At 31.5% G+C, this 14,991-nt stretch overlaps 2 protein-coding genes across 3 annotated transcripts; both read right to left on the bottom strand.

The window, feature by feature from the left end:
- Nucleotides 1-2,519: 2,519 nt before the first annotated feature.
- On the bottom strand, nucleotides 2,520-4,652 carry LOC127735991 (beta-1,3-galactosyltransferase 5-like). Its single transcript, XM_052246488.1, has one exon. It carries the CDS (start codon nucleotides 4,023-4,025, stop codon nucleotides 2,937-2,939), a length of 1,089 nt encoding a protein of 362 aa, XP_052102448.1. The 5' UTR covers nucleotides 4,026-4,652; the 3' UTR covers nucleotides 2,520-2,936.
- A 2,066-nt stretch (nucleotides 4,653-6,718) lies between these two features.
- LOC127735992 (beta-1,3-galactosyltransferase 5-like) lies at nucleotides 6,719-14,291 on the bottom strand. 2 transcript variants are annotated; one of them, XM_052246489.1, is made up of 3 exons: nucleotides 13,793-14,291; nucleotides 13,032-13,106; nucleotides 6,719-9,401 (listed from the first exon to the last, which is right to left on the bottom strand). In XM_052246489.1, exon 3 carries the CDS (start codon nucleotides 9,158-9,160, stop codon nucleotides 8,099-8,101), a length of 1,062 nt encoding a protein of 353 aa, XP_052102449.1. In that variant the 5' UTR covers nucleotides 9,161-9,401; nucleotides 13,032-13,106; nucleotides 13,793-14,291; the 3' UTR covers nucleotides 6,719-8,098. The 2 variants fall into 2 exon arrangements, with proteins under 2 accessions (XP_052102449.1, XP_052102450.1); XM_052246490.1 differs by lacking the exon at nucleotides 13,032-13,106.
- Nucleotides 14,292-14,991: the final 700 nt, after the last annotated feature.

Here is a 14,991-nt window from a genome sequence, read left to right as displayed (position 1 = left end):
TGACCGTCGGCAGTCTTCGGAAGTCATCTCGATGGTTAAATGGATGACCTCTCGACAAAAATACACACATAATGTAAATACATATAAAGTCCATGAATTGTTAATTTTTTATTTTCGACTTTTTGTGATTTGGGTATACGGTATAGTATAATATAAATCAAATATGAGAATTTGAGTAAGATCGATGAACATTAATTTGACAGCTAATGCCCCTTTAAATATATATGCATGCATTGGTTCAATAATTTCGATAACATTATAATTACAAGAACTTGTTTTATATGACTTTAATCACTTATGAAGGAATTGATGTACTTCACCTAAATGTAATCGGTAGAAATCATTTAAAGAATTAGATATGCACCATATAAAAAGTATTCAATATCAAAGAGTATACTATAACAAGAGCAAATTGCATTCTACAATAGTTTTGATCTCACGGTAATTTTTTAACGAAAATATGCGTGCAAGCTAGTTTTTAAATCGTCAATTCAAATATGTATTAACAAATATACCTTTATGTGGTAATTTTAGAAATAAATAGGGTCATTATTTTTTAGAATTTACACAAAAATTCGGTTTCTTTGACATTTCTATCCTTTGGATAAACATACTTGACTTTTTTTGTATCAAAAGATAAATACTAGAAGTCAAACGAAACTTCAAATTAAAAAATAAGTTGAATATGATTTATATATTTGAATGATTAAGTTTTAATATGAAACAAGTGTTCTTGAACTTTTTTGTAAAAGAAAATCCAGTTTATTTGAAAATCTTCATAAATGTTCTGCTATTGAATTTACATCTTCGCTAGCCAAGGGTTACGATCCACTTCCCTCCTCTCCACCCTTGGCGGATTGAATTAGAATTTCGGAGACACAAGGTAATGATTTTCATTGGTTGCAGTCGAAACTCACTGCATCCAATCAAAAGCGCCTATAGCATGATCACGTGTAAATGTAGAAATTGTAAGTAAACAATTGCCACGTGCTTATTGTGCAACAAGTCTTTACATACCTAAACATACGACTATATTTAGTGACAATTTGAATGTTTTTAATCAACTAATTGAAGTTCCTGTGTATGTTTCTTGCACAAATGCATTAATGTCAACGTATACTTTCGTTTCCTGCTTTACCAAGAATGTAGAATCTAGACGCTACCGTGTTTTTACCTCCAAATTGAAGAGTTGAAGTGCTACCATTGGTCAAGAATAATGTATTAAGAATGGGCGTGACATTAATCTACCGATAGATGGCGCAACATTGTTATCACAAATGTTGGCTTAATCTGCCAATGGTGGAGAGGAGTGCAGTGGATCGTAACCCTTGGCTAGCAAAGATGTTGAATTTATTGTCTTGTCGTACACTAATTCGCCGAAATTTTCCCATATGCAGTGATCTTACCTATGACCTCTCGTTTTATAACTTCGGCAACGATACAGCGCAAGGGCGATGGGAAACCCGCGATGAACGAATGTAAACAAACATGCACTGGAAGGTAAATAGTAAAAACTGATTCTTAAAAATGATTACAAAAATATCATGGCTTTATTAATTCACTTATATGCCACATGGTCCGAGGGCTCTGTGAGGGATATAAATGTCATGATCCGGTAAACATCGGCAATTAACTCGAAAGTTAATTAGCTTGCGATCAATAATCACTAAATGAAATATAGTTGGTCGATAATACGTAATAGATTCGTGATAAATATAAAAAAAAACGTGCATACAGGACAAAGTTCACTATATATGCATGCATTGATTCAATAATTGCGATAACATTAAAATTACAAGAAACTCGTATCATATGACTTGAAGCGGAATTTTGTAAAAACATTTAGAAAGCTTTAAGTTTATCAAATCTCTTCAACTTCGTTTTTTATGGCCTTTTAATTTTTTTAATTCGAACGTCACTAATGATTATTTTGTAGACGAAACGCACGTCAAACCTACACGATTTTAAGCCTAGTATCTATGATGATTTCATTTATGAAACAATACTTTGGCATTGTTTTTTTTTTCCTTTTTTTTTTCTTCATTTTAGAAAATAAACGGTCATTTTGTGCTGTATATGTAACTTATTTATATAAAAAATTCTTGGTGTTTTGTTCATAAGTATTGGTACAAATAATGTTCATACATAATCAAGTCAAAAGTCATTTCAAAAAGAGGGGTTCATGAAATTGTTTTCAAGCTTATGATTGAAATTCAGTCGAAAAATTGCAACTTTTCCCATTATGTCACAATTGACGTCGCGACAAATGACATTTTACATTAACGACGTCATTACCTACCCTGCAACTGTATCGTATACCCTTAAAGATAATACCTTAGTTTTCAAGATTCTAAAATATCACATCTTGATTATTTTCATATAATAAACACGTGGTTTGCATCATATAACAGGACATGATAGATTGCCCAAGACTCCAAGCCTATCAAATCTTTGATTGTCAAAATAAGAACTGGTAAAACGATGGTGGCACTTCAAAATACAAATAGAAAAAAGTAAAATAACAAATAGCAATAGATTTATTTTGATATTTATGTTTTGACAAATTAACATGAACGGTATCAATTATTTTGCACCAGACGTGCATTTCGATGATATATATATCTTTAGTGATGCCCGAGGCCAATTTAAAAAAATCTAAAACATATTAAAAAATGAAGAGCTAATAAACAAAAACCAACAAGAAGTATAGTCAAAGCCCAAGGTTCTTATATTTTCCCGTTTTAGTGCCATATTGACAAAACGCCATTCTTCAAATTAGACTGATAAAATAATAGTTTGAGATAACTAAACTTGAACACTGTCTGGTTCACTCTGTGAACGTAGGTTTCCTCTGTGAAATGTTTGTTCGTATAAAATATGTTTTAAATTATTTTATCTGTTAACTTTTATTCTTTTTTCAAAAAAAAAAACAGCGATCACACAAGGTTTTGTGAATAGTATTCTATAGCGTTCCACATTATATAGGGATGACTTGCATTCTTAATATTATTTATGTAAAATAAATGGCGTGGCTTCTCTTTCAAACTTGCTCTCAAATCTTTTATATAACATTTCGGTTGAGCTATCTGTATACGTGAAATCCAAGGTAAAAATCCACCACCATAAATATCTTCAAGCCACAAAAAAGGCACAAAGTTTGTCGCTTCATACATTTCTTGTATAACGTCAGCTGACATAATAGAGGAAGGTCCTGCACAATAAGGAGGAAACGTTGCAAAAGGGTATTCAGACGGAGATATATACCATTTACTGCGAGTCCGACGCTTTGGTCTAGCTCCTATAACAGTAAAACATTCTAAAACTTTGGTTTTGTTCAGTTTATTGCTAAGATAAGGAATAAGAAATGGGATGTTGATGGTGATATCATCGTCAATTTTTATGACATAAGTCACATGGTTGCAAAATATATTCACCCAGAACAAGCTGAATACTCGTTTATATGTTAAATTTCTGTAGCTGTCTATAAAATTTCCTTGTATAATGTCTCTGTATCTGACACTTTCCTGTTTAATTTCCATCTGCTGAGTATCATTCATGATTTGCCCAAGAACGAAGACATATTCAATATGTTTATTGTCAAATTTTGAAATAGATCCAAATGTTTTCCTTATAACCTGACGTTCGTCAAACTTGTATGTAGCTGAATAAACAAGAACTAGCAAGAATACATGTATTTCTTCACACTTTGTACTGGTATTAAGTAACGATTTATAACGATGTCTCTGAATAAGAGGGTCCGTCAGTTTATCGGTTGAAACGTTCAGATAAAAGAGTTCAAACTCTGTTGAAATACTTCGTCCATTGTATGTTATGACCTCACGGCTTCTGTTTTGTAATTTCCTCTGTATTTTCAATCTTTGTACAAAATGGTTTTTGAAATCTGGCATACTATTTGAAACGGACGTAAAATTGCTGTGTATTCTTCGGTGATATCTTGAATAATTGTAAATTAAAATCCATAGAAATATTACAAGGAAAATTTTCCAAAGTATTAATTTCCTCATTTTTATAACTTAGATTAGTGCTTTATGTTTTGAAAAACTGGAGTCAGAAATTTAGATAAGGACTTGATGTATCAAAACATGGAGTGTTTAAATGTAAAAAATAAATGGTTTCGTATGCATAGTAAGCTCCATCTCAAATGAAAAAAGTTCTTATAAATAAGTTTTTAAAGTAATTTTTAAGTATACCTTTTTTCCAATATCCTGTATTATTCATGCAATTAATCCATAACGACTGTATTATATAATTTTATCATATAGATGATGATGATTTATATGGATTTCCTAAGGTGATATTTCCCGATAATGTCTTATGTGAAACAACTCGTTTATTTTCACTCTCAACTCTCCCCAGCTTTTACACTACGCTCACATGAGATTTCCGACTAAAGATTTGCGCCTTGATAATTTAAACTAATTGAATAAATATGTCACACATAAACAGTTAATCATACTCCCAGCGAATTTAAACATATTTTCGCTTTGAATAATTGCAAAAAGTGCACCCATCTTCTCGAATTAACAATTTTTCTCTATTATGACAACTGTTGGCCATTCACATATATTCATACGCCAAAAAGTGCAGTGATATTAATTCATATAGATATTCCAACATACGCTAGATGTATCAAAGAAAAGGGTTTGTTATTCTGTTTTTATTTAATAAAAACAATATACTGAACGTCGTATTTGAATATCAAAAATAGGATTATTTGTTTACAGTCGTGAATATTCTCGATTGATATTGCATGGTGGATAATTGCCACATTGGCAAATATGCACCACACCCTTACTTTTAATTTACTTGTATTATGTTTTTCATTCTTATATTATCGACATGAATTTGCTGATGTTAGATTTTTAGGATTATATATTAGAATCGGAGTATTTTTTCAACAGTACACTATTTTCAAATTTATCAAACATTCGGTTCCCTCATGCTGCTGAGTGTTTGTATGAAACGTTTCCTTAACATGCTTTGTTTTAGTGTTTATCTGATTAGATGTGATGTGTGTCCTTAAGTAACTTCTTTGATTCATTTTGATGGCGGTTGGGACAGTTTGTAGATTGACGAGACAAATTTTACATGACAATTAGGTATATTGTTAACATATGGGTTGATATTACTATCAGATATGTTATTGTAGGTTTTTTAAATTTAAATTGGACACGAATAAAATGTTCGGTTAACGATGGTAGCATAGAACACGAGAAAAGAAATAATAGTATTCATACTTTTTAATGTAAACAGTTTGAGAACAATCACATATCAATCAATATCTAGCTGCCGTTATGATGGGTTCCTAGAACTTTCATATCTGCTTTCTAAATCTAAATATTTATTGTGACAAAACGAACTATTATGTTTCCATTTGCCCGACAGCAATATTCAGAGGCTCAATTAAGGACTGAAAAATGAGAACAAAACTAAATTTATAAGTGGATGAAAAGAGAAAAATCTCATTGAAAGCACTGTTTGCAACCACCGTGGTTTCTCTATTATTTCTTCAATCAAGAAATAAGATATAGTTTCAGTATTCGATAGATCTTTATCAGTGTATATTTAACCTATATAAAGGTATTATAGCTTTTCCCTTTATACTCTTGATCAGTAGAATAACAACAGGTAAATAGAAGAACGAACAATAAAAGTCAGTCCAGTAACGCATTCATATCGATACAAGAGACAACACAACAAAAGGTGCAAGCGAACTTAAACACAAAGTATCATATCATAGCAAACTGAAAGTACATTTGTATTCTACCTTTGCTTCTTGATATTCGAGAAAATTGGTGTTTAACACCATTTGTGAGAAGATACTGAGAAAACATTCGTATCTAGGCAGAAGATAATCAAACATTATCATAAACAAATAAAATATAACGACATAGATTGAGCATCTAACCATAAGAGATAACCGAACATCATCATCGAAGAAAGTCAGAAATAACGACAGATATTGAACATCAAACCATAAGAGATAACCGAACATCATCATCGAAGAAAGTCAGATATAACGACAGAGATTAAACATCTAACCATAAGAGATAACCAAACATCATCATCAAAGAAAGTGAAATACAACGACAGAGATTAAGTATATAACATTGAGAAGAAGATAACCGTTAGTTGATTTTGTGCATCATAGATACCAGGCTTGCATTTGTTATGCCAGACGCACATTTCGTCAAGATAAGACTCATCAGAGTTGCTCGAATACAAAATGTAGAAGACCAAATCAGACAAGAAGCGGGAAAACAATGTGCAAAATACGTCATTGGTCATATATTCTAGGGATAGAAAAACCTTAGTGTTTCCAATAATTCAAAACTTTATAAACTGCCAATTTTCCGAAAATTATCGTATCAATAATATCCAAAGAAAATAAAATTTAACGTCAAAGAAGGAAAGTGTAACCATGAGAAGCAGCTAGCTAAATATCATATTAAAAAAATGTAAATTATAAAGGCAAAAAAAAAATTGTTTGCTGTTGAAATTGAAACTTTAAATCAAATATCAGGATGTAGATACGGGGTTAAAGATTTATGTCGATATTCTCTTATGAGTCATTTTACAGCGGAAACCAAACAAAAAATACAAGTTATTTGCATAGAAAACTAAACTTCCTGTACACATTTGTATAAAGAATATAAAAATGTAATGTGAACTTAAAAACAAATAATAATTCAAAATATATATTGTGACTTTCTTTTATTTCCTTTTATTTTCCAGAGTGTTAATAATTTCATATTGACTACAGTGATTGTTTCTTCAAAATTCATAGACGTAGAAAAACAAGACATAATAAGATGGTGAAATTCAAAAAGACGAAAAAAGCAACAATAATTAGTTATAGAGAAAACTGAAGATTGAGCAACAGTGTGATCTCATGTCCATCGAAAGGGTAAGCAGTTCCTGACCAAATAGTGACACCAGTCGTTATACTTCTATTTGGATAAGTTAAAGAGTCATATCAGAAGATTACGCATCATACAAAAGCGGATTGATGAATGTATTTTGTCTGATCCTAAAAATTGAATCGAATGTGAAATTTTGTAATATGATAGCGGTTTTTGAAGACAAATTATGGATAACCAATATTAACGGTATAAAATAAAAACGTACAGTTAAAAAAAATAAATAAACGTAATAATTCACTGATATCTAAAGCAAACGGAATACCAACCTCTAAAGAACAAAGTAATTGGTGAATACATGGGCCCCAAAAGGATAGACAGGTCCTGTTCTATTAGTAGAACTCGTCGTTTTTTACCAACGTAATTACAAATCCGTTGATAAGTCTCAATATACATTGGAACCTCAATGGTCAATATGCATATGAAAAAAACGATTAAAAAAGCACAGAGGACCCAAAGATCCGAAATGTTTTGCTAAAGGTAATCTATTTCTGGGATAGAAAATCCTTAGTATGTCGAAAAATTCAAAGTTTTGTGAACAGTTGATTTATAATTATGACTACATCATGTCAACACAGAAATACTGACTACTGGGCTGGCGATTCTCTCGGGGAGGAAATCCCCCCAGCAGTGGCATCGACCCAGTGGTTGTAAATAAACTCCTCATTGATACAAGGTTTAAAGTTTGTACGCTAGCCACACGTTTCGTCTGCGAAAGACTCATCAAATGTTCAGGTTTGAGCGTTCCTGGCAAAGTGAATCCAGAAAACGCTTCTGATGCACGAAATTCATAAAGTGTCTATTTCATTTATATTTGACATGTTTGTGAGTGCTCAAACCTCTTATTACTTAAAAAAGTAGCTTAATAGCTCAATATGGAATAAACTATCAAAATACTACCGTGTTTGTGCAGACTTAAGCATTCATCAGTAGTCATCCAACGGATTAAGCTTAAAGATGCCAAAACTCGTCTGGGAAAAGCATAATATTGAGTAATGCCACAATATAAGTATGGAAGGGATGAAATTTTAAGAGGAGCACTTTTATTTGACCTCTGAAATAGCTAAGATGGTAAACATTAAATCCTTTAATACGTATATGAATTAATTGATAAATGAATATTAAAATTTATGATGAATTCAACCGTGCATAAAAAATTACACTTTCTTACTTATATTTACACAAAAGTTTTGTGTATATTTTTCTATAGCGCTCCACATAACATATGGATGACGTGTATTCTTTAAATTGTTTATGTAAAACAAATGGCATGGCTTGTCTTTCAAACTGTCCCGCAAATCTTTTATATAATTCTTCGGATGAACTATTTTTATACGTGAAATCCAGGGTAAAAAACCACCACCATAGACATCTTCTAGCCAAAAGAAAGGCATAATTGTTGTCGCTTCATACATTTCTCTTATAACGTCAGCGGACATAATAGAGGAAGGTCCTGCACAATAAGGAGGAAACGTTGCAAAAGGGTATTCAGACAGAGACAAATACCATTTATAACGACGATCACGATATGGACCGGCCTCTATAAGATAAAAGCATTCTAAAACTGAAGTTTTGTTCTGTTTATCCCTGAGATAAGGAATTAGAAATGGAATGTTAACGGTGATATCATCGTCAATTTTTAAGACGTAAGTCACATTGTTGCAGAACTTATTCACCCAGAACAAACTAAATACTCGTTTATATGTTAAATTTCTGTAGCTGTCTATAAAATTTCCTTGTATCATGTCTTTGTATTTGACACTTTCCTGTTCAATGTCCATCTGCTGAGTATCATTCGCGGTTTGCCCAAGAACAAAGACATATTCAATATGTTTATTGTCAAATTTTGAAATAGATCCAAATGTTTTCCTTATAACCTGACGTTCTTCGAATTTGCATGTAGCTGAATAAACAAGAACTAGCAAGAATACATGTTTATTTTTACACTTTCTAGTGGTATGAAGTAACGAACAATATCGATGTTTGTGAATGAGAGGGTCCATTAGTTTATCGGTTGATACGTTCTTATAATATTGTTCAAACTCTGTTGAAATGTTTCGTCCATTGTATGTTATGCGCTTCTCTGCGCTTCTGTTTGTTAATTTCGTCTGCATTTTCAATGTGTGCATTTTTCGCTGATTTCTTGGGTAATTGGCGATAAAAATCCATAGAAGTATTAAAAAGAAAATGTTCCACATAATGGTTTTCCTCAATTTCATAACTTAGGTTAGTGCTCTATTTATCAACAAACTGAGTCATTAGCGTAGATGAGTGCTTAATAGATAACAAACTTGTAAACAATTGGTGATATTTTATGCATAACACGCACCAGCTCAAATAAGAACTGTCCCTGACACAATATAATTAAACGTCATTTTAACTATACCTGTTTTTGTATATCCCGTATTTATTAATGTAATTATTAGTATCCATATCGCTTGTGTTGTAATATTTTGATTTCTGAAATAAACAATGTGAGTATTTTATTAGGTCTATCTATTAACCAATGTCTTAAAATACATTATTAATTGTCCAGTTAATACAATTCCATGTGTCTGAGAACTGGTCGTTTATACAGGTCTAATACAGAAAAGCCGGTCAATACAGAATTTTTACTGGTCTTAATACAGGATTTGAACTTCCGCTTTTTTGTTTCAAAAAGGTGTCAGAAAATGGATGTGTTTTTATTACGCGAAATATTAGATTTCAAAATGTTTGATGTTAGAGTTGTTGTTATTTTTCATATTTTATACTATTTTTCTCTTTCAGTATATACAATTATGGACCGTAAAAAGGGTGAATATCAAGAAATGTCATCCGTAAAAGATCATTTCTTTGAGGGCGCTATCCGAAGTGAGAGAAATTTGAAGGGTAGACAATCTTGGATATGATCCATTTCAAATGAGTCACATTTGTTTAATTATCCCAAAGGGTCCTTCGAACCATTGAAAATACATGTTAAAGAAGCTCTTGTACATGTCTTACAGTAGTAACAAATTGTCAAAACATTACGTCAGAGAATTATTTTTGTGACTTAAAATGCCTTATATGTACAACAAATGAAGACTCTTTCTGTAAAATATTGGTAGCCCTGGAAAGTGCCGTTTGTGAAAGCTATCCTTGGCACCAGATAAATTTCAAATACTTGTTTATTCGGCACTCCAGTCCACGGACTTCTAACCTGGACGTTGCAATTTTTTGTTTACACACTTCAGTATTTTATGTTTGACTATTTTCGTTAATTTCATACCTATTCTTTTAAATGAAATAGGAACATAAATAGAAGTGATTTTTGTGTCTAATGTACAACTATAAGTACTATTTTTTATGAAAAGAAAAATTCATTTATACCTGGTCAACTAGCAGTTTATGTTATAAATTGGCTATAATGCATTACTTTATTGTATGCTTTAATATTTTCTTCATGTTGGAGTTGCTATAATGTATGTTTTAATATTTTCTTCATGTTGGAGTTGCTATATTGTATGGTTTAATATTTTCTTCATGTTGGAGTTGCTATAATCCATTACTTTTTGTATGCTTTAATATTTTCCCCGTGCTGGAGTTGCTATAATCCATTACTTTATTGTATGTTTCAATATTTTCTTCATGCTAGAATTACTATAATCCATTACTTGTTGTATGCTTTGATAATTTCCCCGTGCAGGAGTTGCTATAATCCATTACCTTATTGTATGCATTAATAGTTTCCATGTGCTGCAGTTGCATGTTCTTTTCTTTTAAGTTATACTGTATGCATTGTTAAGATACCATATTTTATGTTATCAATACGGGATGGATTTTTCTCATTGTTGAAGGCCGTGAGGTGACCTATAAGAGCTAAAATCCACTTCATTTGAACTTTGGTGGATAGTTGTCTCATTGACAATCTGTCCACCACTCCTTATTTTCATAATTCATTTTCACGCTATTAACCAGTTTGTTTCTAGTTGTGGTATTCAATCATGTAAGCTATTCATACGTAATTTCCTGCGAAGTTATTATAACATATGTATTGATGTGCCTCATGGTATTTTAAATGATTAAATTTTTATTCTTTTCTTTACAGTGTGATTGCGCTTGAGTTATCGTTCTTTGATAACATTAATCTCTTAACTTGTTATTATTAGAATGTATGTGCTCGTTGTAAAGTTGTTTATAATTATTTCTGAATGCATGATAAGGTAATATCCTATGATGAAACTTAAAGATGTTATTATTGTTTTACTTTGTTTTCACGGCTATTAATTCTGCGAAACGATTTGCAAAGCGGGAGATACGGGGCGTGATTTACGTTGTCAATCAACGGATGAAAACAAAACGTAATCAAAGTTAAGATTGCCCAGATCTCGGACGTTAAACTTTGAGTTTCTCACCTTTTTAGAAATTGGGTTGAATATTAGATAAAGAATTAATATAAGATTAATATTTTTAGTAAATAATTATTGCCTATATTCTTATATATTTTCAAGTCATAAATCGATGAAGTTCGCGACTTGAAAATAAACGGAATCCAGGTTTTTATATTGAAAGTTATTTTAGAGTCCGGGAATTTGTTCTTAGCTAAAATTGGTATTACTGTTATTTATTTCTGATATTTAATACCGGGCTATAATATGCGAGGGCCGTTTTGAACGTCTGGTGACATTTTGATTTATGTCGATAACCTCTTTGTGACTTTTCCATATAGAAAGGCAATTAGAGAGCCGATCGTTTGTTTTTGTTTTTTATGTACGCGTAGTGAATTTGCGTTATGCATTGATACTCAATTAAAAGTTTGAAAGTATAAGCAACGTATCAGACGTAAGTCTATGTCCATTCTTATTGTCTTTATTTTCAGATGTTGAATGTGTGTTTTTTTGTTATCGTTGGCGTGTAAAGCATGCCCCCTCGACGTTCGTTTGTACCTTTGGTCAAAATATAAGAAAGCTCCTATCATTATTTGTTAACATTTTATTGAATTGCTTATTATCCTGTTTTCTTTGACGCCTTCTCAATTGAATTGTATAATTTGTTGATATTATGCTATGACTTAATTACAGAAATAAAGATAACTATGTTACAGATGTTTATTTATAAAACAAAATGGCGCTTTCATCATCAGATTTGATGCAGGTAACATAGTTAAATATACCTTAACCAAAGACGATAATTGGTTGACATCTGACACTCTGAAAACGATCTCGTGGTAACTATTTTTTGGTAAGTCTATGGTTCATATGTAAATATAATTGAAAATATCTTAAAATCGGTTAATTTTGAAATTTTGCTTCGAATGTAATGAGTTTGAAGATACCAATGCAGAATCTAGGACAACAGTCAAATATGTCATGGATTTTTGTAAATGACTCTTTTTTATGAATACGGTTAAAATGTTTATTTTATATAAAATGTATCTTCCTTAACATTTTCGTATTGAAGGGTTGACCTTGATACTTCATCATCATTTATTGATTGCGTTGTATTAATAAATGCAACATGTTCCAAGAAACCAAAGAAAGATATTGCATACAGAACATTAAACAAACGTAAATCTACTTTCGATTGTGCAGTTAAATTAATATTTAAGATTATTCATTGTATGACTTTTTTCTTTTGGCCAAGATGTTGTTTTAAAAGTTTTCCTACGACCAATTGTTTTTGGTTGCCCCTTTCTATGTTCTTTCCCTTTTACTTTCCGAATTAACTTGACCATCTTACAATAGAAAATCTAATTTATAGAATAAGACAATATATCTAATTGTTTGAAAAAAATCATAAAAATTCGATACGCATCGTGTGAACTATTATGAGGATGTTTAACGACATTGACTACTTGGTCTAGCTCCTATAAGATACAAACAGTCTAAAACTGTGGTTTTGTTTTTGTTTAGTTTATTGCGTAGATAAGGAATTAGAAATATATATCATCTTCAATTTTGATGACATAAATTTAAATGTTGCAGAATCCATTCTTTTGATTAACAGTAATCAGGCACGCTCAAATCTAAATAATAGAAGGCAAAGGTTGTATAAAACTTGAATACTGAGACGCTATTTAGCCAAAATTGACGTTAAAAGAATAAACAAATCTAGATAAAGCAAACTTACCCAAAGAAGTATATGTTTACGGACAAAATTCAAATCTATTCCAAATAACCCAAGACGGTTCAAATGTATAAGTAGCTGAATAAAAAAGAACAAGACTACAATCTTTTCTAAATACTTTGTTCAAGTAATAAGAAGCGTTAATCAGAGGATCTGTTAATTTATCTGCTTATGCATTTATTACACTCTGGAACAAAAGAAAATGTCCGTGACCCCTTTAACGGGCTATTCAATCTATACATTAAATACTATCTAAATTTAAGATCTTCAAAAACGTTTTTGCGCCTCCCATATTCAATTATTAAACTGGTATTTAATGGGTCATATTTTTACGATCATATCATTACAAGTGGTTTTGAGCGTTCCTGGTGAAGGTAAATCCAGAAAAGCGCTTCGGACGCATGAAATTATTAAACGTGTTGTTTTCAATTTTTTATAGTTGGCATACTGATTTTAATGCGTAAAAGCACAATAATAAGGTACAGAAAGTATGAACGAATAAAATTATTAAAAATCCTATAGGCACAATTACGGAAAAAGCTTCAAATAATGTTGTCCAGCGTACAAAGTTTCAAATGATATTGTTTTTGTACGTAAATCATACTGCTACGAGTGTCTTGAAAAATTGAGAGTAAATGAGCACACAGGTACATGTAATCCCACATACAAAAACATATCATCTGACAAGGATGAGATTTTGACAAATCATAAGTCCTTCATGGCTTCAATGAACATTACATTGAACAGCAAAGCTGAGGACTTACCTTGTTTGTATTGGATACTTAAGCTTCACGAAATTTCGTACAAACAACGGTATATTGCCGGCTCATTTGCATGTTCTACAAAGGCATTGTCCATTAGATTGACAAAAATTCTGTCCGCAGTGAAAGAAGGTCTTCAGAAATACTGCGAAACTATTTACTCGCGTATTAACCACTTGCTGATTCTATAAAATAAAGGCAACAGTAGTATACCGCTGTTCAATATTCATAATTCGATTAAGCAAACACAAATCCGGATAACAAACTAAAACCGAAGGAAACACATCAATTATAAGAGGTAAACAACGGAACAACAGAAACACTGAACTACAACAAAGACAAACATCAACATACATAGAAACGGACTGTGTGATACCAACTGTCATATTCCTGACTTGGTACAGGACATATCAAGAAAAAAAATGACGGGTTTTAAAAAACCTCTAAAGAACTTCTGGAATTAATTCTATCAAAAACTTAGATTTTTCAACCCTTTATACCACCATGCCTTATGTGAAATTGAAAAATCGTCTTGAAGAAATAATACACAATGCTTTTCAATATTAAAATGGTAGCATAAGCTATACATTTATTGCTTTGGGGTTCCATTCGGCATGTTTTGTTAATAGTGAACAAAAAGGTAAAACAAACTACACAGAGGAACAAGTGATCAGTATGCTGGAGTTTCTTATTGACAACTTAATTTTGAACTTTTTCAACAAATTATCGGCATTCCAATGGGAACGAACTGTGCGCCTCTCCTTGCCTACCTCTTCTTATTTTCATATGAGTCAGAGTTTCTTCCGACACTTGTCAAAACAAGAAGATCAAAGAAATCAGATAATTTAATTTCACATTTAGATATATTGATGATGTTCTTTCCGTTAACAATCCAAACTTTTCTGATTGGGTCCCATTAATTTCTGAAGATTCTAGGTACTGACGTTGTATATCATCTTAATTACGTGTTATAGTGTTCTTTTTTATTTGTCTTTGTATATTTTTAACTTTACTGTTTAGTCCATTTTTGGTATCACCCTTTTGGCGTGGCTTGGTATTTATACATCCCGCCATTGTCTTATTGTGCTCTGGTCATTTTTTGTATTCTTGTCTTTCATTTTTGCTTATGTGCTTTGTCTATAGAATGTCTATATGCCATTTTGTTGTTCTTTGTTGACATCATTCTTTGTTTGATAGTGATT

The sequence above is a fragment of the Mytilus californianus genome, unplaced genomic scaffold (assembly GCF_021869535.1).
Source record: "Mytilus californianus isolate M0D057914Y unplaced genomic scaffold, xbMytCali1.0.p SCAF_3, whole genome shotgun sequence".
Classification (NCBI taxonomy): domain Eukaryota; kingdom Metazoa; phylum Mollusca; class Bivalvia; order Mytilida; family Mytilidae; genus Mytilus; species Mytilus californianus.
This window is presented reverse-complemented; position numbering and strand designations above follow the sequence as displayed.